The sequence below is a fragment of the Sinohyriopsis cumingii genome, chromosome 2 (genome assembly GCF_028554795.1).
Source record: "Sinohyriopsis cumingii isolate HCF-2022 chromosome 2, ASM2855479v2, whole genome shotgun sequence".
In the NCBI taxonomy this organism is placed as follows: Eukaryota; Metazoa; Mollusca; class Bivalvia; order Unionida; family Unionidae; genus Sinohyriopsis; species Sinohyriopsis cumingii.
The window spans coordinates 23922867-23944696 of record NC_142962.1 but is presented as its reverse complement, the minus strand read 5'-3'; the positions used below and the strand labels follow the sequence as shown (position 1 = coordinate 23944696).

General features: G+C 36.0%; 1 protein-coding gene across 1 annotated transcript in view; it reads right to left on the bottom strand.

The window, feature by feature from the left end:
* The window catches only part of LOC149804475 (Golgi-pH regulating cation channel-like), a 133100-nt gene that overhangs the window by 14345 nt on the left and 96925 nt on the right, over nucleotides 1-21830 (bottom strand). Inside the window, exons 16-19 of the mRNA XM_089940689.1 lie at nucleotides 21073-21131; nucleotides 17924-18027; nucleotides 10854-10927; nucleotides 4750-4820 (exon numbers count right to left, since the gene is read on the bottom strand). Of these exons, the coding sequence (XP_089796815.1) occupies nucleotides 4750-4820; nucleotides 10854-10927; nucleotides 17924-18027; nucleotides 21073-21131 (308 nt within the window). The remainder of the gene's footprint in view (nucleotides 1-4749; nucleotides 4821-10853; nucleotides 10928-17923; nucleotides 18028-21072; nucleotides 21132-21830) is intronic.

Below are 21830 nucleotides of genomic sequence, written 5' to 3'. Positions count from 1 at the left end.
GATTCCTGTCTGATTGGCACCTCTTTCATTGATAACCATCATGACATCATAAAATGTCTTTTAGTGAAAATCCGATACCGATACTTTAGGTTAAGCAGCTATAACAACAGCATGGCCACCATGCCTGCCATTTTTGTATGTCAGTCTGACATAAATTCAATACAAGACCAACCAGACATGATAAAAAGTCTTTTGGTGAAATCCCCATGTAGCTAATACCATCAATTTAGAAGCAGCAAAAGCAAGATTTGGCAGCCATGCTGAAGGTCGAATTGGCACCATTTTTATTTAGTACCAAAGAGGTTTGCTTTAATTTTGTGAGATTTAACACGCTTTCACCACATGATAGGCCATACATAACAGCCTATATTTCTGTTGGAGGAGTACCTGGGAGTACACCAGGGAGAACCACCCAAGAGAAGCTATTGGCAAGCTTTCTCACAAATCTACATTGGTCAGCCCAAGATTCAAATACACATGGACAGATGTGACAAGGACCACTCAGCCACCAGGGCCCCTTAGTTTCAAAGAGACATCTCAAGTCTTTTTAATGAAAAGACCATGTAGATATGACCATCCATTCAAAAGGCATAGTCATAAGATTTTCAAGATAGCAACTGTTAACTATCTTGGGTGCCCTGGAGGCACCATTTTCATCTAAGAACTGCTCAACTTGACATCAAAAGAAGTATCTGAGCGAAAACCTCCCGTCAATATTACAAACTATTCAAGAGGAGTAGCAATAACAAGATTTTCAAGCTGACTTCCATGGTGGCTCTAATGAAAAGCGGATCAGCACCATTTTCATGAAGGACCAAACAGGATTCATATTAAGTCTTTTTGTAAAACCTCTATGTCAATATGACCATCCATCAAGGAGGCATAATTTTAAAAAGATTTTCAAGATGGCCAACATGGGATCAATATTGGCTGTCAGATCAGCAGCATTTGCATTTGGGAACAACTAGATATAATTCTTTAATGAAAACTCCACAGTGATATGATAAACTGTCCAGGAGTAATAGTGATAATAAGATTTTCAAGATGGCTGCAAAGGTGACCACATGTTTATTTAGGACCAACTAGATATTGTGATGAATGTACTTCTGAAGTTTCATGGCAAGTAGTGACTGCATATAGTCATCTATTCTATGGAGCCAGAAAGTGCACAGTTCTTCCAAAATCTTCTGGTGACAATAATGTGTCTTTTGTTTCACAGCTATTCACAGAAAAGTATGTGGACAGAGCAGTTGTGAAGGTGTTTGCATCCGGTGATTCAGTATGTGGACAGCAATTCTAAAGGTGTTTGCATCTGGTGATAAAGTATGTGGACAGAGCAATTCTAAAGGTGTTTGCATCTGGTGATTAAGTATGTGGAAAGAGCAATTCTAAAGGTGTTTGAATCTGGTGATAAAGTATGTGGACAGAGCAATTCTAAAGGTGTTTGAATCTGGTGATAAAGTATGTGGACAGAGCAATTCTAAAGGTGTTTGAATCTGGTGATAAAGTATGTGGACAGAGCAATTCTAAAGGTGTTTGCATCTGGTGATTAAGTACATGGACAGATCAATTCTAAATGTGTTTGCATCGGGTGATTAAGTATGTGGACAGAAATTCTAAAGGTGTTTGCATCTGGTGATTAAGTATGTGGACAGAGCAATTCTAAAGGTGTTTGTATCTGGTGATTAAGTACATGGACAGATCAATTCTAAAGGTGTTTGCATCTGGTGATTAAGTATGTGGACAGAGCAATTCTAAAAGTGTTTGCATCAGGTGATTAAGTACATGGACAGAGCAATTCTAAAGGTGTTTGCATCTGGTGATGAAGTATGTGGACAGCAATTTTAAAGGTGTTTGCATCTGGTGATTAAGTATGTCGATAGAGCAGTTCAAAAGGTGCTTGCATCTGGTGATTAAGTATGTGGACAGCAAATTCTAAAGGTGTTTGTATCTGGTGATTAAGTATGTCGATAGAGCAATTCTAAAGGTGCTTGCATCTGGTGATGAAGTATGTGGACAGAGCAATTCTAAAGGTGTTTGAATCTGGTGATAAAGTATGTGGACAGAGCAATTCTAAAGGTGTTTGCATCTGGTGATTAGGTACATGGACAGATCAATTCTAAATGTGTTTGCATTGGGTGATTAAGTATGTGGACAGAAATTCTAAAGGTGTTTGCATCTGGTGATTAAGTATGTGGACAGAGCAATTCTAAAGGTGTTTGTATCATGTGATGAAGTATGTGGACAGCAATTCTAAAGGTGCTTGCATCTGGTGATTAAGTATGTGGACAGCAATTCTAAAGGTGTTTGCATCTGGTGATTAAGTACATGGACAGATCAATTCTAAAGATGTTTGCATCTGGTGATTAAGTATGTGGACAGAGCACTTCTAAAGGTGTTTGCATCTGGTGATTAAGTACATGGACAGATCAATTCTAAATGTGTTTGCATCGGGTGATTAAGTATGTGGACAGAAATTCTAAAGGTGTTTGCAACATGTGATTAAGTATGTGGACAGCATTTCTAAAGGTGTTTGTATCTGGTGATTAAGTATGTGGATACAGCAATTCTAAAGGTGTTTGCATCTGGTGATTAAGTATGTGGACAGCAATTCTAAAGGTGTTTGCATCTGGTGATTAAGTACATGGACAGATCAATTCTAAAGATGTTTGCATCTGGTGATTAAGTATGTGGACAGAGCAATTCTAAAGGTGTTTGCATCTGGTGATTAAGTACATGGACAGATCAATTCTAAATGTGTTTGCATCGGGTGATTAAGTATGTGGACAGAAATTCTAAAGGTGTTTGCAACATTTGATTAAGTATGTGGACAGCAATTCTAAAGGTGTTTGCATCTGGTGATTAAGTATGTGGATACAGCAATTCTAAAGGTGTTTGCATCTGGTGATTAAGTATGTGGACAGCAATTCTAAAGGTGTTTTCATCTGATGATTAAGTATGTGGACAGATCAATTCTAAAGGTGTTTGCATCTGGTGATTAAGTACATAGACAGATCAATTCTAAAGGTGTTTGCATCTGGTGATTAAGTATGTGGACAGAAATTTTAAAGGTGTTTGCATCTGGTGATTAAGTATGTGGACAGCAATTCTAAAGGTGTTTGCATCTGGTGATTAAGTACATGGACAGATCAATTCTAAATGTGTTTGCATCGGGTGATTAAGTATGTGGACAGAAATTTTAAAGGTGTTTGCATCTGGTGATTAAGTATGTGGACAGAGCAATTCTAAAGGTGTTAGCATCTGGTGATTAAGTATGTGGACAGAGCAATTCTAAAGGTGTTTGCATCAGGTGATTAAGTACATGGACAAAGCAATTCCAAAGGTGTTTGCATCTGGTGATTAAGTATGTGGACAGCAATTCTAAAGGTGTTTTCATCTGATGATTAAATATGTGGACAGATCAATTCTAAAGGTGTTTGCATCTGGTGATTAAGTACATAGACAGATCAATTCTAAAGGTGTTTGCATCTGGTGATTAAGTATGTGGACAGAAATTTTAAAGGTGTTTGCATCTGGTGATTAAGTATGTGGACAGCAATTCTAAAGGTGTTTGCATCTGGTGATTAAGTACATGGACAGATCAATTCTAAACGTGTTTGCATCTGGTGATTAAGTATGTGGACAGAAATTTTAAAGGTGTTTGCATCTGGTGATTAAGTATGTGGACAGAGCAATTCTAAAGGTGTTTGCATCAGGTGATTAAGTACATGGAAAGACCAATTCTAAAGGTGTTTGCATCTGGTGATTAAGTATGTGGACAGCAATTTTAAAGGTGTTTGCATCTGGTGATTAAGTATGTGGACAGAGCAATTCTAAAGGTGTTTGAATCTGGTGATTAAGTATGTGGACAGAGCAATTCTAAAGGTGTTTGCATCTGGTGATTAAGTACATGGACAGATCAATTTTAAAGGTGTTTGAATCTGGTGATTAAGTATGTGGACAGAGCAATTCTAAAGGGGTTTGCATCTGGTGATAAGTACATGGACAAAGCATTTCTAAAGGTGTGTTTGTTGCTAGTCTTTAGTAGCCATTTAAAAAAATGTGAACTAGTTATAGCCAATTAGCTAAGGAAAGGGTTATCTACTCAAAGATACTTAAAGTCAAATCACAGTGGTGTGCCAAAACTTATGTAGTCACAATAAAACCTCATTTGGTAATTTTGGGCACAAATGAATTTTTCTTAGTTACTTGACATGGGAAGGCAAAGCACTTTTTGTACTTGACTTGCATACATATTTAAAAAGAAATCTGATTTTAGTTTTTTTTTATTTTTGTCAGAATCTGACCCAATTTTCTTGTTTTGGAAAGACGGGAAATGATGGTAATGTAAAGAATATAATAAAACAACAAAAACAAAAACGTAGTATATAACAATTGCCATATTTGTTTGGGTTTTGCACTATGCTGAAAATTTTATGTGTATGTATGTACTTCATGAAACTGAATATCATCTAAAAGGACAAGCTAAATAACTACGAGCTTATTTAATTTGTCATGACATGTATCTATATCTTAGATGTATACAAATATTTAGTGCTTGGAATTAATATTCATTTTTATTATAGTAGAGGTGAGATTATAACAGGATGTTTTAACTTGTGATTTTGTACAACATAATGATTAATAACTGAAACTAACACGGGATAAGAAAATATCCTAATTCAAAATTACACTGTGTATACAACTATTACTGTGTAAAAAAAATGGAAGACATGAAGGTTTGCTTACTATGCTGTTCCTGCCATCCTTTTGCTTTGGTGAGCCATTAGCCTGAGACTTTGTTCGCATCTTCATTCCTTCTGTACATAGAAGAATTGAAATATTTTATTCTAAATATTAATTACAAAATACATCTTTTAAGCTTTAAGACAGGCTTTTTTAAAACATATAACAAAATTTAAATAAACTTGAAATTGTGTTTGTAAAACATGTATGCCCTCACTGCTATTATGCTGACCAAAGAAAGTCAGAGTCCTGAAATAAACAAGAGTCCCTCAAAGAGACTGATGCTCTACCGTCAGAAAGAATTTCCAGGAATTAAAAAAGAATGTTTCTTCTTTTTAACTAGTGAGTGTTGAAGCCATCTCTGAGCAATAAGACTGTCAATATATCCAATGTACCAGCTATACTAATTGTAAAATTAGCACCGTTTTCATTTAGGACAAAGTGGACACCATTATAAGACTCTTAGTGAAAATGCCATGGTGATATGACCACCGATGCAGGAGAATTAGTGACAATATTTTTTAAATGTTTATTGTGGCAATCGTATTAGAGGTCAGATCAGCATCATTTCCAGTCAGGACAAATTAAACATTACAAATCAGTTATCTGGTGAAAACCCCATGTCAATATGATTTTCTGTTCTGGAACAGAAGAGGTAAGATTTTCAAGATGGCTACCATAGTGACTATACTGCATGTGAGATCATCAGTTTCATTAATTACCAAGGAGACATCATGGGAAATCTTTTAGTGAAAACTCCATGTTTATATAACCATCCAATAGTGTATAGCAGTGATAGATTTCCAATACAGCCAATGCAGGACAATTTCATCATCCTACATCTTCTGGTGAAAATCTAATGGTGGAAATATTACTTCCTGTTCAGGTGGAGAAGCTATAACAAAAGATTTCAAGATGGTTGTATCTGGATGTCATATCAGTACCATTTTCATAGAGGACCAACTAGGCATCGTAAGAAGTCTTTCTGTGACATCCCTATGCTAATATGACCATCTGTTTTGGAGGAATAGATATAAGATTTTCAGCATGGCAATTGCAGTAATTTGGATGTCCAGGCGGAATCATTTTCAGTTAGGACCAACCAGATATCATAAGAAGTCTTTTGTTGAACACAGCATGATGATATGACATTTGTTCAGCAGTAGTAATAACAAGATTTTCAAAATGGCTGCCATTGTGGAATATCTAAGCAGGCTCAAATGACTTACATAACTTCACCACTGACCATTTCATTAACTAGAATGAAGTAGTACTGTAGGAACACAATGTAAGTCAAATGTCTCAAAAACTTCATATCATGATAATGATTTTCCTTTATCATTATAACCTGATAAAACTTATATCTAAAGTAAACTAGGCATTATAAGAAGTATTTTTGTGAAACCCGAAGTTTATATAACCATCCATTCTGAAGGAACCGCGATAAGGTTTTCAACATGGAAATTATGGTGGCCTTATTGGATGTCCCAGTGGGACCCTTTTCAATTTGGGACATACTAGATATCATAAGAAGTCTTCTGTTGAAAACCTCACATCGATATGACTTGTTCAGAAGAAGCAATCATATGAGTTTCAATATAGCTACCATGGTGGACATAATGGATGTAAAATCGGCACCATTTTCTTTAGGACCAACTAGACATCATAAGAAATCTTTTAGTGAAGATCCCATGTTGATAGGACTGTCCATTCAGGAGAAGTAGCAACAAAATTTTCCAGATGGCTGTAGTGACAGCAATAATGGATGACTGAGCAGCACCATTTTCATTTACAGCTGACGAGGTCTCGGGATGAATGTGTGTGTAACGTTTTATTGTAGTCCTCCAAGTAGTTTAGGTGTAGCAATAACAATCCTGTGCTAACAGACAGATGGATGACAGATAACAGGCCATCCCAAAAACTCTTTTGGTTTATGACCAGTAGAGCAAAAAGAACTGAAAAATTGCTTAATGGTCTCAAATCATATTCAGGTCAGTTTCATATATAACGGCCTCAAAATCTAATTTGCTCATCAATGTTCCAAGAGGCTGAACTGGCTTACATAGTTTGACAGCTGACGATTTCACTGACCAGACTGATGTAGTACTGTAAGAATACAATTTATTTCAAATGTCTGAAACACTTCACTTGATGTTGATTTTTGTTACCTATATTACCCCAAAAAATGTAAAATAACAATTCATGTGCATAGTTATCTGCTCATAATGTCACCCAAGATGTTGATGCTATGAACCCACTTCACAAGTTTGGTAGAAATCTGATGAGAAATATAGTTCCTAAATCTAGAGAGGTAACAATCATGGCTAATCAGAAGAGCTGATCTATAATCTGTCTAAACTGATGCAAATATAAGGATAATGATCAAGATAGAGCAAAAGATGGTTGGAATTCCATCTCCAGAGGGATAACAAGCTTAGTCATTCATATACAAAATATGGTTGGCATTCCGTCTCCAGAGGGATAACAAGCTTAGTTCTTCATATACAAAATAAGGTTGGAATTCCGTCTCCCAAGGGATAACAAGCTTAGTCATTCATATACAAAATATGGTTGGAATTCTGTCTCCAGAGGGATAACAAGCTTAGTCATTCATTTACTAAGTAAGGTTGGAATTCTGTCTCCAGAGGGATAACAAGCTTAGTCATTCATATACAAAATATAGTTGGAATTCTGTCTCCAGCTTAGTCATTTATAGACAAAATATGGTTGGAATTCTGTCTCCAGAGGGATAACAAGCTCAGTCATTCATATACAAAATATGGTTGAAATTCTGTTTCCAGAGGGATAACAAGCTTAGTCATTCATATACAAAATATAGTTAGAATTCTGCCTCCAGCTTAGTCATTCATATACAAAATATGGTTTAAATTCTGTTTCCAGAGGGATAACAAGCTTAGTCATTCATATACAAAATATAGTTGGAATTCTGTCTCCAGCATAGTCATTCATAGACAAAATATGGTTGGAATTCTGTCTCCAGAGGGATAACAAGCTTAGTCATTCATATACAAAATATGGTTGAAATTCCATCTCCAGAGGGATAACAAGCTTAGTCATTCATATACAAAATCTTGCTCATAATCAAATTAACTAAAAGTACAAGAGTGGTTCCATTCACAAATTCTGTCATACACAGCATCCAGCTGCAAGTCAAAAATGGGAAATAATTCCTACAAATATGACAAGATTCATCAAGCCCCAAGTCAAATAGGTCAACAACCCAAGCAAAAATCATAGAATCACAGTGGCTACTTAGGTGCATCTTCTTCACATGATGATAATAACATACCCTTTGGTTCACAGCAATCCAAATAAGCCTGTTAGACTAGTTGATTTCAGAAGATTCTGTCATACACATTTAGACAACAAAAAAAAAACTCTTATAAAAATTGTGGGAACAAAGTAATTCGAATCTAAATTGATGATAACCAAAATATATACCAAGTTTCATGACAATCCATACAGAACTGCATTAAAGGGTGTTGCAGTCGTGAGACTGTGTCACACTGCATTTAGGTACAATACAAAAAATGGGAATAACAACAATTGTAGAAGCAAAGTCATTGGTCAATATATGCATCTGCTGATGATGACTGTAGTATTTACCAAATTTCATCACAAGCCATCAAAAACTGAGGGACTAGCTGTACTAACAAGATTGCATTATCTTCTGCATTAAGCTCAAAGACTACAAGGGCAACAACTCTAACAAAAAATTCAGGAGCAAAGGGATTTGTCCATGGATGACCAAGATATTTTCTAACTGTATGAAAATCATTCCAAACCTGCAGGACAAGTTGCACTAAAGAGACTGTAGAATGGATAGATGCATAGATGGACAGATGAGGATTAATATATACTCCGTGGTATTAAAAATGTGAAAAATCCGTAAATCATGCTAACAAGGTTTTTTAAAAACTGAAATTTTGATAACACGTGCAAATGAACAAACAAAATCTGATTTGGCTTCTTGAGCACTTCTTTGCTCAAATGTGTTAACAAGGTTTTCTTTTAAAAAGAAAAACAAAGTCCAAAAGTTCCAAATACATGTATATAAACAAATTTTGTAATGACTGTATGGTCTAAAACTCAGACTAGATCGTCTACTTATGACAAGAATCTAGACTGGTGCAAGCAAGTGAAACACAACTGTTCGGCATAAACTAAAGAATTTATTTATCTTTTACAGGGGATAATGCATTGATCTTCTTTACTGCTGCACAATTTGGGGAAATACAACTAATAGTAATATTTAAATGACCCATAAAGGGCAACGAGAATTCTCCTACATTTACTATTTGATACGCCATCCAGAATTCTATTACTGAAACTGAAATGGCTGAAATCTGAATACAGATTAGCCTACCAAGAGTCCACATTAATGTTCAAAGACCGAACTTTGTCCACAATATTTGCATGGTTGTTTCATTTCAAGTCAGAAAAACAACATCAAGGACATAAGCAGACATCGATTACAAGTGATCACTGCAAAATATCATTTCCAAAAACAAATATTTAAAAAAAATAATTTGCTCACTCTAGTGCCATTCTATGGAATGAACTCCCCAAAACTGTTAGATCCTAAATAAATGTGTTCAAAACAAAATCATACGACTATTATCTTGAAAGACAGTTTCATTGTAAATATTGAAATACATGCACTCCAATTTATTCTGTCAATGCATTTAATATACACTTTGTGCTTTTGTACTAAATGTATTTTAGCATGCTTTACTGTTTTTGGAGGGTATTTATAATAGTTTGTTCATCATGAGGTCCTCAGAGGAGAATAGTATATTATATCTCAGTTATCCTCATTAAATAAAGTATATTAAATTTCATATGGGCCTGAGTAAAATAGTTTTTGTGTTATTGCACTCAAGTGGATTGGAGACAAAATGTATTGATGTAAGGATGGTCAGCAGTAAAAAAAAAAAAATATGCCGTCTTCTGCCATCCCTGTGGAAACAATAAAACTTTACCTTTTATTCAATGTACAAATTATAAATTTCAGAATATTCAATATATAGAAACTAAAGAATTTGAAGTTCTAGCAGTGATACATTAGATGTCCTATAGTTGAACCCTCTAAGATTTTTACAACTATATAAATTTTACAATATCAACATCCAAAATTCTTATTTTACATCATTTAAATTTTTGCTCATACCAAACTCACAGTTCCCAAGAACCCATCTCAAAGCCCAAACTCGCTGTCCCCAAGCACTCATCTGAAAGCCCAAATTCACTTTCACCAACTGCCCATCGTAAAGTAAAAAATCTGTCCCCAACCACTTACAGTTGCCAAACCCCTCATCTCAATGCCCAAACTCGATGTCATCAGCCACTCATCTTAATGCCCAAATTCACTGTCACCATCCAATGATCATAAAAGCCAAGCTCACTTTCACCAACACTCAGTCCCCAAACACTCGTCTTCAAATGCAAACTCACTGTTGCTAACCACTTTTGTTTTAGACCAAACTCACCACTGCCAAAGACACGTCTTAAGGCCCCTACCTACTGTCCCCACCCACTCATCTTAAAGCCTATATTCACTGTCCCCATCCATTCACCTTGCAGCCCGAAATCACTGTTACCAACCACTCATCTTAAAGCCTATATTCACTGTCCCCACCCACTCACCTTGCAGCCCAAACACACTGTTACCAAACACTAATCTTAAAGAGCAAACTCCTGCTTTGTGAGCAATGTGACTATACATTATGATTACATGAGTGGGAGTTTGAATTTGAGGTGATTACACTAGGCTGAAGTTGTTCCCTTGTAAACTTAACCAACATTACCTCATTTACTTTTTTTTATATCTCTTTTACAAATGCTATCAAACCATTGTCACCATGACCAATGGCTGAGTCTGGTTATAGGTATTACAAGGTAAACAATAATAACCCCATTCAAATACCAGTTTTTATTTGAATATATGCCAAAACTTATTCTAATTGTATTCTTCAATTATTCATGTCAGCGCTAAATTTGTACACATACCTTTGCAAGAAAAATATACCAACGTCACAAGAAAGATGTACACCAAATTTTTATATAAAAAATAAAAAAGGACATACCAAATGCATCATTCATAACAGCTTCATCTCCCTCCTCATCATCTGCAGCATCCAGAAGGGGAGAGTAAGCATACCTATAAGAGAAAATGACTATCTATAAATTTAACATAAAAATGTTCTCCATTCAGTTCTTTAATTTCATCAATAACAATGGGGGAAAGATAAACTTACAGATCTAGATCTTACCTACAGCATGTATGAAGTTGGTGAGTGACCTGGACTTTAGACTGTTAAACTGCTGATCTAGGTTCCAACAGATCAAACTGAGTCCTCTGGGATGAAAGACAGAAAGTGGAGCATACAGCACCTGACCTTCATCCCACAGCCTGAATAATATCAGTCTTGGAACAGTTATGGTCCAGAGTTATACAAGTGGCAATTCCCTTAACTCTTAAGAATAAACATGAGTAAACTAATTCATATGATCCTCAGTTAATATCTCAATAATTGAGTGGGTGGATAATTGAGCAAGACCTCCCTCTTTTGATCAGCTCAGTATGTTCTGGGTAGCACTGCAATGCCTTTATGGAGTCCTGAAAATGCTCTTCCTAACAAGGAACAACAAGGCAGTAATTTCAAAACAAAAGAATGATTTCCCATGAGTTGGAGTCCATTCCTAGCAATGAAAATTGGGATCATCATGACAGAAATTAAGCCATCATTACAAAACAAAAGATAAGCCAAGAATTTGACTGATTCTGTCTGGGAAGACTTAGGTAACTAGGAAGCAGGCCTTGTATAAAAGAATGAGTCTGTCAAGCTTTAGACAATGGTTAAATGGATACTTTGTTCAACCACATCTAAACCTAGGGTAGGTTCCATTTTAGACAGTTAAAGGGTGCCTTGTTCAGCCACATCTAAACCTAGTGTAGGTTCCATTTCAGACAGTTAAAGGGTGCCTTGTTCAGTCACATCTAAACCTATGGTAGGTTCCATTTTAGACAGTTAAATGGATACTTTGTTCAGCCACATCTAAACCTAGGGTAGGTTCCATTTTAGACAGCTAAATGGATACTTTGTTCAACCACATCTAAACCTATGGTAGGTTCCATTTTAGACAGTTAAAGGGTGCCCTTGTTCAGCCACATCTAAACCTATGGTAGGTTCCATTTTAGACAGTTAAAGGGTGCCCTTGTTCAGCCACATCTAAACAAATGGTAGGTTCCATTTTAGACAGTTAAAGGGTGCCCTTGTTTAGCCACATCTAAACCTATGGTAGGTTCCATTTTAGACAATTAAAGGGTGCCCTTATTCAGCCACATCTAAACCTATGGTAGGTTCCATTTTAGACAGTTAAAGGGTGCCTTGTTCAGCCACATCTAAACCTAGGGTAGGTTCCATTTTAGACAGTTGTTGTTGTTGTTCTAGAGTTTAACGCCATTTTTCAGCACAAGATAGGCCATATATGGCGGCCAGTGTAACTGGTGGAGGAAGAATCCTGGAAAACCCAGGAAAGAACCACCGACCCACGAGAAGCTACTGGCAGCATTTTAGACAGTTAAAGGGTGCCTTGTTCAGCCACATCAAAATCTATGGTAAGTTTCATTTCTGACAAAGAGCCAAGCCTTTGGTTCAAACAAATCAATATTGGCTAGAAGGTCAAAGAAGTATTTGTTTTGGCTAATATCTATCCTAACATGCCATAAATGATGGAATGGTGGCCTTTGTGATTTGGGTGGACTTCTTCTCAGTGAATAACATTTTGTGATTCTGCTGACAGTAAGACAAAAATATTGTTTTATAGTCTACTGCACATACTGTTTCAAGGCTTAAATCCATAACTTTGAAGAATAAAAGATTTTTTAAAAAATCTATTTTAAAAACAACAAAACCTTTTTATGCATTATATCTCCATGTCAAAGAAACCAGTGGAAACCACGCTATTGGGAGCTGGAAATGTTAAACTGGTGCAATGATGGGTGGCGAAGTTACTGGTTTATGGATGTTAATAAATGTACACATGAAGCTGTTAACTGATTACCTTTTTGTTGAAATCTGGAGAGTTTAAGACCAAATGCAGAATGTTTTATGAAGCATTATAAACAATAAAGGAAGCCAAGTTTGTCCATGATAGCTTTAGAGTCTCTGAGTAAAAACTGGTCAACCTTTGGCAGTGGTGAGATAAAAATGAGAGACTGAGCCAAAAAATTATTTCAGCAGAAACACTCGAATTAGTATTTCAATTGTTTAATTTTGTTCTGCTGTTCAAGATGCTTTGATAGGACTATTTAAAGGCAACTTGTATATTTTTGGTTCAATTAGGTCAAAATGCGCTGAAATATGCATGTTCTCCTAATGCTAAAAAAGGCTAAGAAATAGAAGCCTCAGGAATCTATATTAAGGTCAAATCAAGAACTTCCTCCTGAGGGTGATTTTAGCTTAGTGGATTACTGCAGAGCAGTTAGATGCCTTGAAAACACAGAGGAAAAATGAACTTTGAGCTTCTTTGTAGGCTAAGTGTGGCTGCTTTGTCAGTCACTTCCAATGGTGATACAGATTACATTCTCCATTCTTCGCAAAATACGGTGATTCAAGTGAAATCTAAACCAGAAAAATCTGACAGTATATGAAGTGCGAAATTTAAATTATCACATTTAATGTCATTAGTGGTCACCAGTCAGTGATTTTATGAAGAAAGCTAAAAATGCTTTACCTTTTGTGGATTTTATAATAAAAAAATCATAGCAGTGAATGATGAGATACACAACTCTTAATTAATCCATAATACACTGACTAGTATTCATTCATTCTAACACTTTCCATCAGAATCTGATTCATACTCAAAAGCTGCTCTTTAATTATAGAATGGAGAATAAAAATTACATTGCATGTCAAACAATTTCATTTTTTTTTCTTTTCAGTCCTCTTAAAACATTTCATTACTGGCAGCCTCACCAATCTGATCTGGTGTGTGGAATCTTGTCCTCAATCTCGTGTTGGCTGGAATAACCTGGCCAAAAGCTCTAGGTATATTTAACTAGCATGTCAACAACACTGCACAGCTTGATTCTTGTGGCGAAGGATATTATAATTAAAATAATTAAAACATATATGAATTGAGTATTCACTGGTGTTAATTGACAATGGAATATAGTAGTGACCTCGTATATTAGGAAGATCACAATTAGCTAACTGAACAACACAGATTACAATTGCAATGTAACCTCTCTCTTTCCTACAGCGACAAAAAATACTGTTCAGCACATATAAAATTGTACACACTGATGCAATATGGTTTCCTCAATCACTACAAACAACAGAAGTCTTTTGATTAAAAAAAAAATGTGATATTGAGGTTGTTTTGTTATAGGGTTAAATGCCATTTTTCAGCACAAGATAGGCTATACATGGTGGCCAGTATAAATGGCAGAGGAAGAACCAGGGAAAACCTTGGAAAGATCCACCTACCCACGAGAAGCTACTGGTAAGTTTTCTCACATACCCACATGGGCCGAGCCTGAGACTCGAACCCATGCAGACAGAGGTCAGATGGTAGTGATCTGTAACGGTGAGCGCTTTAGACCACTCGGCCACTCGGGGCCCTTGATATGGAGGTTAATGCTGCTGAAAGAATAGGTTGTACATAACTTTGACAAAATGGTCTAATATCCTTGCTAACAATTTACCTATATATAGTAAATACTACATGTACAGACCATCTAAATCACTTTGACAACATAACAAACTACAACAGCTACAAAGAAATACATTGTAAATAAACATAATCTTACACACCAATGCAATGATTCATCTATCTCTCGGTCACTCTCTCTCTAATAACAAAAAAAAAAAAAAAAGACTTTTAAAAGCTGTTATGTTTTATACTAATTAAATTCATCAGAGCAAAATGAGATAAAAAAGGTAAATTTTATTTTGCATGTTAGCACTGTTAGATTGTTGGATATTGTGTGTTGTGTAGACTGATCAGGTCTGATCCCTTTTTTGTTTATGGTCAGTACTCTAAAATAATTATTTTTTAGATACAATTGTCCATACTCTGAAAGAAATAATTATTTTTACTTTTATTTGTAATCATGGGTATTGACATCACTCATTTACTAAATTCTGAAGGAACATTTTTATCAACTACTTAAATTTGAGAAGATTTAATAATTTTTCAATTTGCTTCTATGTTTCTCCTATTGTCAAGACCACTGACTTTATCTTTATCACATCAAATCACTGATTCTATCCAAGTCACTGGCTTCCCATTAAAACCACTGATTCTATCCAAGTCACTGGCTTCCCATTAAAACCACTGATTCTATCCAAGTCACTGACTTCACTGCAAGACAACTGATTCTATCAAAGTCACTGACTTCATATCAAGACCAACAATTCTATCCAAGTCACTGATTTCACATCAAAACAACTGATTCTATCCAAGTCACTGATTTCACATCAAGACACTGATTCTATTCATGTCACTGACTTCACATCAAGACCACTGATTCTATTCAAGTCACTGGTTTCACATCAAAACCACTGATTCTATTCAAGTCACTGGTTTCACATCAAGACCACTGATTCTATCCAAGTAACTGGCTTCAGATCAAGACCACTGATTCTATCCAAGTTACTGGCTTTAGATCAAGACCACTGATTCTATCCAAGTTACTGGCTTTAGATCAAGACCACTGATTCTATCCAAGTCACTGACATCACATCAAGACCACTGATTCTATCCAAGTCACTGGCTTCAGATCAAGACCACTGATTCTATCCAAGTCACTGACTTCACATCAAGACCACTGATTCTATCCAAGTCACTGACTTCACATCAAGACCACTGATTCTATTCAAGTCACTGGTTTCATATCAAGACCACTGATTCTATTAAAGTCACTGGCTTCACAGTAAAACCACTGATTTTATCAGTCACTGACATCACATCAAGATCACTGAATTTATCCAAGTCACTGACTTCACATCAAGACCACTGATTCTATGCAAATCACTGGCTTCTCATCACATGACACATCTTTGCTAAACAAACAAAAAAAAAATCCATGATTCTGTTGTTTGATGATGCCTGTATAGCCAACTACATGCAATAACATGATTAAAATAGTATGGTGAATGTATGTGTCACGATTAGCCAGGCAGTGTAGTCAGGAAAAAGTAAGATATATTTTTTTCTTGAGAAGAAAAGTTAACTATTTGTACTAAACAATACCATTTTGTCACTGGTCATTCAAGTCAATAACCATATTGCCAAGTCTGCATCTCTTCTCTGTATAATCAGTATTATTATCATGAAAATCCCCCATAACATGCATGTTGGCTTTATCTCTGACCTTGTCAGATATGACCTTTCAAACTTGTTTAAATGGATGTTATTTTTACAAAAAAAGGATCTGAAAAATTGAGAAGTTCACATTTAGCACTTAGCTAAATACAAGACATAGCCTTATTACATGATATTGTCAATTGCTTATACAGTGAAACCCCTCAAAATAAAAAACTCTTCAGACCAAATTTAATTTTTCTTCATATGTGTATTCAATATGCAATCAGCACAATATCATCCCATCTCTCTGATTTGTTCTCCATAAGGGATGCCACTTTTCAATTTATTGACAAAATTATTTATATTCAAATTCTGCAATAAACATGATGATGTGCTCAATCTGAGTGCTGTATTACAACACCCTCATGTTCTTCTTTTTAAATCTGTACAAGTTATGATGATTAAAAAGATCCCTCTCCTCTAAAATTTAACAGTAACATAACATCCATAAGTCACAACTTTTTATTTCTTTTAGTTTTATTTTTGTTAATGTACCCAAAAAGTGTAACTGAGATACAGGGGAGCATAAGATGTAATTAGGTGGAAATACAATGCATAATGATTATGCAAAAAAACACATATAATGGTTGGCATGTAAGGATAGTTCAATCCTATGATTCTTATATCTACAAGTGTTCAATTATTAAAATTTTACCTTAAAAGCAGGCTTCCTTTTAGGTGCAAAGTCTTCAGATTAGCTTATTACTGGCCCAGCTCTTTGTCAGTGCACGTCAAGTAATGTTTAACCTTACATTCCTCTGGGACACTTTCTCACCGATAAACCAACTAAAGTATTTGCTAAACTGTAAATAATCTGGAATTTATGAGTGAAATTATGTTTCCAAGATTGAAGTGAGTTTTTTTTTTATGGTCCTTTTTTTTATTTGTAAGAGTAAACTTTAAATTTGGTATCAAAATTTGTTTCAGTTTTCGGCGATTAGGGGCTTTGTTTTATTGGTCAAAAAATGATGATATTAAAGAAGGAAAAAGTTTAGGACCAGGATTTAGTTCAATATTGACTGCAACTATCCAGGGCAGCAGTAGATTTGTATGGCATGATTATTTCAAGTTTCACCGCTCTGGTGGCCTAGTGGTTAGAGTGTCCGCCTCAGATGTGGGTGGTTGTGGGTTCGATCCCCAATTGAGTCATACCAAAGACTTACAAAAATGGTACTAACAGCTGCCTCGCTTGGCACTCAGCATTAAGAGGTTAGTGTTAGGACTGGTCAGCCTGGTGTCAGGATAATGTGACTGGGTGGGACATCATGCTACATGTCTGTGGCATGATGCCCCAGTGCTAGACATCACTATAAACTGTCACAGTGCAGACATCGTAGTGATATGAAGTGATATGACTGAAATATTGTTAAAGCTACATTAAAAATCCAAATCAAACACACACACATTTCAAGTTTCTTAAAAGTTATGTTTCACTGCAGCTGCTAGATTTGTTAACATGGTCAAAGTATTAAACTCGTTTGAAATACAACAACTACTGATAAAGTTAAGCTGCGAAAACAAACTTTAGAGGATAGGTAATCAGAGGTTGTAACTCCTCTAAATTAGATAGCTGGCTAGAAATATAAAAAACTGAGATCTTAAAAATGCTGGTCTACAAACCAAATCTGCTTAATATCCACTTATTCCAAGTCCAGTTATCATGCAAAATCCAATTTTGCTTAAAATCCTACCGCTGGTAGCTTGGTTGTGTGACCAGACTAGATAAACCTCTAATTGTGATAAACATGTCGCATCTTTCCCAGATGAATCAATAGTATACCTCTGGTTGTTTGCAGTAGGCCTCCACAGGATCATGATGATGATAAGGATGATGGAAAAGAGAAGGTGCCATACAGCTTCATCCAACCAGAGCTCTTTCCAGTCCTGGCAAACAGATAGGTCATCTATTTCAAAATCTTTATGATAGTCAATTAATACTGCCAATTTAATTAGTGAGAACCCATTTTGTAGACTTCACATATGTTACAAACCAGATTTACAGACCCACTGAATCATGATAAGACCTATCTAACCCATTTTCAATCAGAGGCATATCTGCATATTTAAGTACTGACAAAATTATAATTTCTGCAAAACCATGAAATCTTGTGCTCACAACAATAACTTCCTCTTATTCTGCAATACAATTACACACACTCCCTTGATGTGAATTCACTGAAACTTTTCAAATTCAAGCAATTTCAAATACTTTTAGGTCTGTACGGACCATGTTAGCCTAATGGCAATGGGTATATGGAGTTAAAGAATGTCATAATATTCCATACAAGCCTAGGAATTCATACCTTACTGTAAGTTACACTGGTCAACAGTGAAATCATTACTGACTTGAAAAGGCCCTAATCTGTAGTATTTTGGTGTGCCGAACACGAATATAACCGTGAAAAATTTGTATTGGCTCTCGTTTTGAAGATATTCATATACCTCATTTTCTATGTTTCACTGTGTAAATTTCTCCAGTAGGACTGCAGCAACATCCGGAATAATGATGTAACATTGCATAATACCATCATGCTCACATCATCCACAGTTGATTGCATCATTGTCTGATGCAATGCAATACTAATGCCATGCGGCTGCTGAAGTAAGTTGACGTCAGCAGTGTACTATACATGTGTAGGCCTATTATACTAATGTCAGGTGGCTGCTGAAGCTGACGTAAGCAGTGTACTATATAAAGCCCAATCAGATAGGTTCAGCATTTAAAATATTTTAGACGTTGTGCGAGACAGTTCAAGCTACTGTTACATAAAACTTATTATTTTATCCATTTACGTACAATAAAGAACAGTAATGCCTCGAAAGTGTGTTAATACCGCGGACAATTTTTGCTATATTTGTGGGGAAGTGACATTTGCCAACCAGAAGAAAAGTATCAATTCTCAAGTGAAGAAGGCATATCATCTTTACTTCGGATGCAAGGTTGGTGACCAAGACAAGCCTTGGGCTCCGCATATATGCTGTGCTACATGTACAACACAGCTTTCACAGTGGTTGAATTGCAAAAGGTCATCAATGCCGTTTGCAGTCCCAATGGTGTGGAGAGAGCCAAGCAACCACCTAAATGACTGTTACTTCTGCTTGGTTCCTCCTCTTTCCGGCGGAATAACGAAGCGAAAGAAGTCGAGAATAGTCTACCCAAACATTCCGTCTGCATTGAGACCAGTTCCACATGGTGAGGGACTTCCTATTCCAGAACCTCCAGCAGAATATTCTCTTGATTCATCTGACGAAGACAAAGGTGAGTCGACCTGTTCTTCTCCTGGTCCATCAGCATGCAGTGATCCAGATTTTCACTGTGGTGCATCATCAACCCCACACAGAATAACACAGGAAGAACTAAATGACCTGATTCGTGATTTGGACTTATCAAAGAACAAGGCAGAATTGCTAGGATCAAGACTCCAACAATGGAATCTTCTAGAAGAAGATGTCACAATTACTGCATATCGAAAGCGCCACCAGCAATTGGAGCCTTTCTTCAGAAAGGAAAGTAATCTGATATTCTGTTCCGATATTGAGGGCCTCATGAATGCTTTAAAAATCACTCATGACCCACAAGAATGGAGACTATTTGTGGACTCTTCGAAACTGAGTCTCAAGGCTGTGCTTTTGCACAATGGAAACATTCTTCCATCTATTCCAGTAGCGTATGCTGTCCACATGAACGAGACATACGATAACTTAAGGCAGCTACTGAATTCCATTGAGTATAACAAGTACAGCTGGCACCTCTGTGGTGATTTGAAGGTAGTTGCCCTTTTAATGGGACTGCAGCAAGGATATACAAAATACATGTGTTTCTTATGCGAGTGGGATAGCCGAGCAAGGGAAATGCACTACATGAGGAAGGAATGGACTCACAGGCAGAATGTAGCCATTGGAGAGAAGAATATCCAACACCCAGCTCTGGTTGAGGCTCAGAAAATCTTGCTACCACCCCTTCACATCAAACTAGGTTTGATGAAGAACTTCGTGAAAGCCATTGACCGGACTTTGCCAGCATTCCGATACCTGCATGAAAAATTCCCTCGACTCAGCGAAGCAAAGATTAAAGAGGGAGTTTTTGCGGGTCCTCAGATTCGAGAGCTTTTCAAAGATGACCGGTTCAACAACTTGCTGGAAGGTGACGCGAAACAAGCATGGAATGCTTTTCGCCTAGTTTCTACAAACTTCCTCGGAAATGTTAGGGCAGAAAACTATAAGGAACTAGTAGAAGACATGTTGATGAAGTATAAGAAACTTGGCTGCAATATGTCTCTAAAGATTCACTTCCTTCATTCCCATTTGGATTTCTTTCCTAGCAACTGTGGTATTGTTAGTGATGAACACGGCGAACGTTTTCATCAAGATATCGCAACAATGGAACAAAGATACCAGGGAAAATGGTCCACTACAATGCTGGCTGACTACTGCTGGACACTCCTCAGAGATGCTCCCGAACAGCTGTACAAGAGACAGGCGAAGAAATCTAAGATGTAGTCAATGACTTGATTTTTTATAGGTAGGCTATTACAGTTGACCTTTTACTATTGGAATGCATTTCGTTATGTAAACATTAATTTCTTGCAGATTACAAAAAAACTAGAGCCAATTTTGCAATTTGACTGTCATATTCGTGTTCAGCACATAAAAATTGATAAGAATTGACTAATTTTATTTCAGTAACATGACTTTTGTAAAAATTTGTTGTCCAGTGTTATATTTAATCTTTTCACTTTATATTTTACTTTGGATTATGGAATGCTTCTTGGTTTTTACTTTTTCTTGTTACAGAGTTTAAGCCCCTATGATGTAATTATATATAATCATCATCGTAATCATTATCATCAATGTAACTCTTGTACTATCTTTGCTTTTCTTCTGGCTAGATGTAGCAAATATGACTGAAAATGATGCAATTCCACTCACCTTTACACAATCTTTGAATTTAATCTGTACCAAGGACCAGATCATGAATATAATTGAGGCTGAAAAATTAAAATTAGCTTAAGCAGCAATACAGTTCAAGATAAAAAGAGAATTTTGTTTACACACAAGACAGACCACTGACCTGCCTGTCAAACATGTCTACAATATGCATTACATAAAGCAATAAAGATCTGCATTATAGTGACAAATCTTGTCAGACTACAATATTGAATTTAGATGAGATACAAGCTGGGATAGAACAACCTTTTCTAAGATTTTTGATATGAATGGGAGATTTGAAACTGGGCGGTAATTCTTTATATCATTATGGTCTAGTGTTGGTTTCTTCAGCAGAGGCTTTACAATGGCAGTTTTGAAAAATGATGGGAATTCCCCGGATGAGAGAGAGGTATTAATAACATCAGTTAAGGAAGGCAATACTGGATCTAAGCACTCAAGCAGCAGTGATGTTGGAAATGGATCAAGTTCACATGACTTTGGTGCACTCTTCATCAGGATTGTACGTATGAAAATAATAACAAATCTTGTCTACAAAATGAATCATATAGAACAATAAAGATTTGCATTATAATAACAGATCTTGTCTACAATATGAATTACATAGAACAATAAAGATTTGCATTATAATAACAAATCTTGTCTACAATATGTATTACACAGAACAAAAAAAATTTGCATTATAATAACAAATCTTGTCAATAATATGTATAACACAGAACAACAAAGATTTACATTAT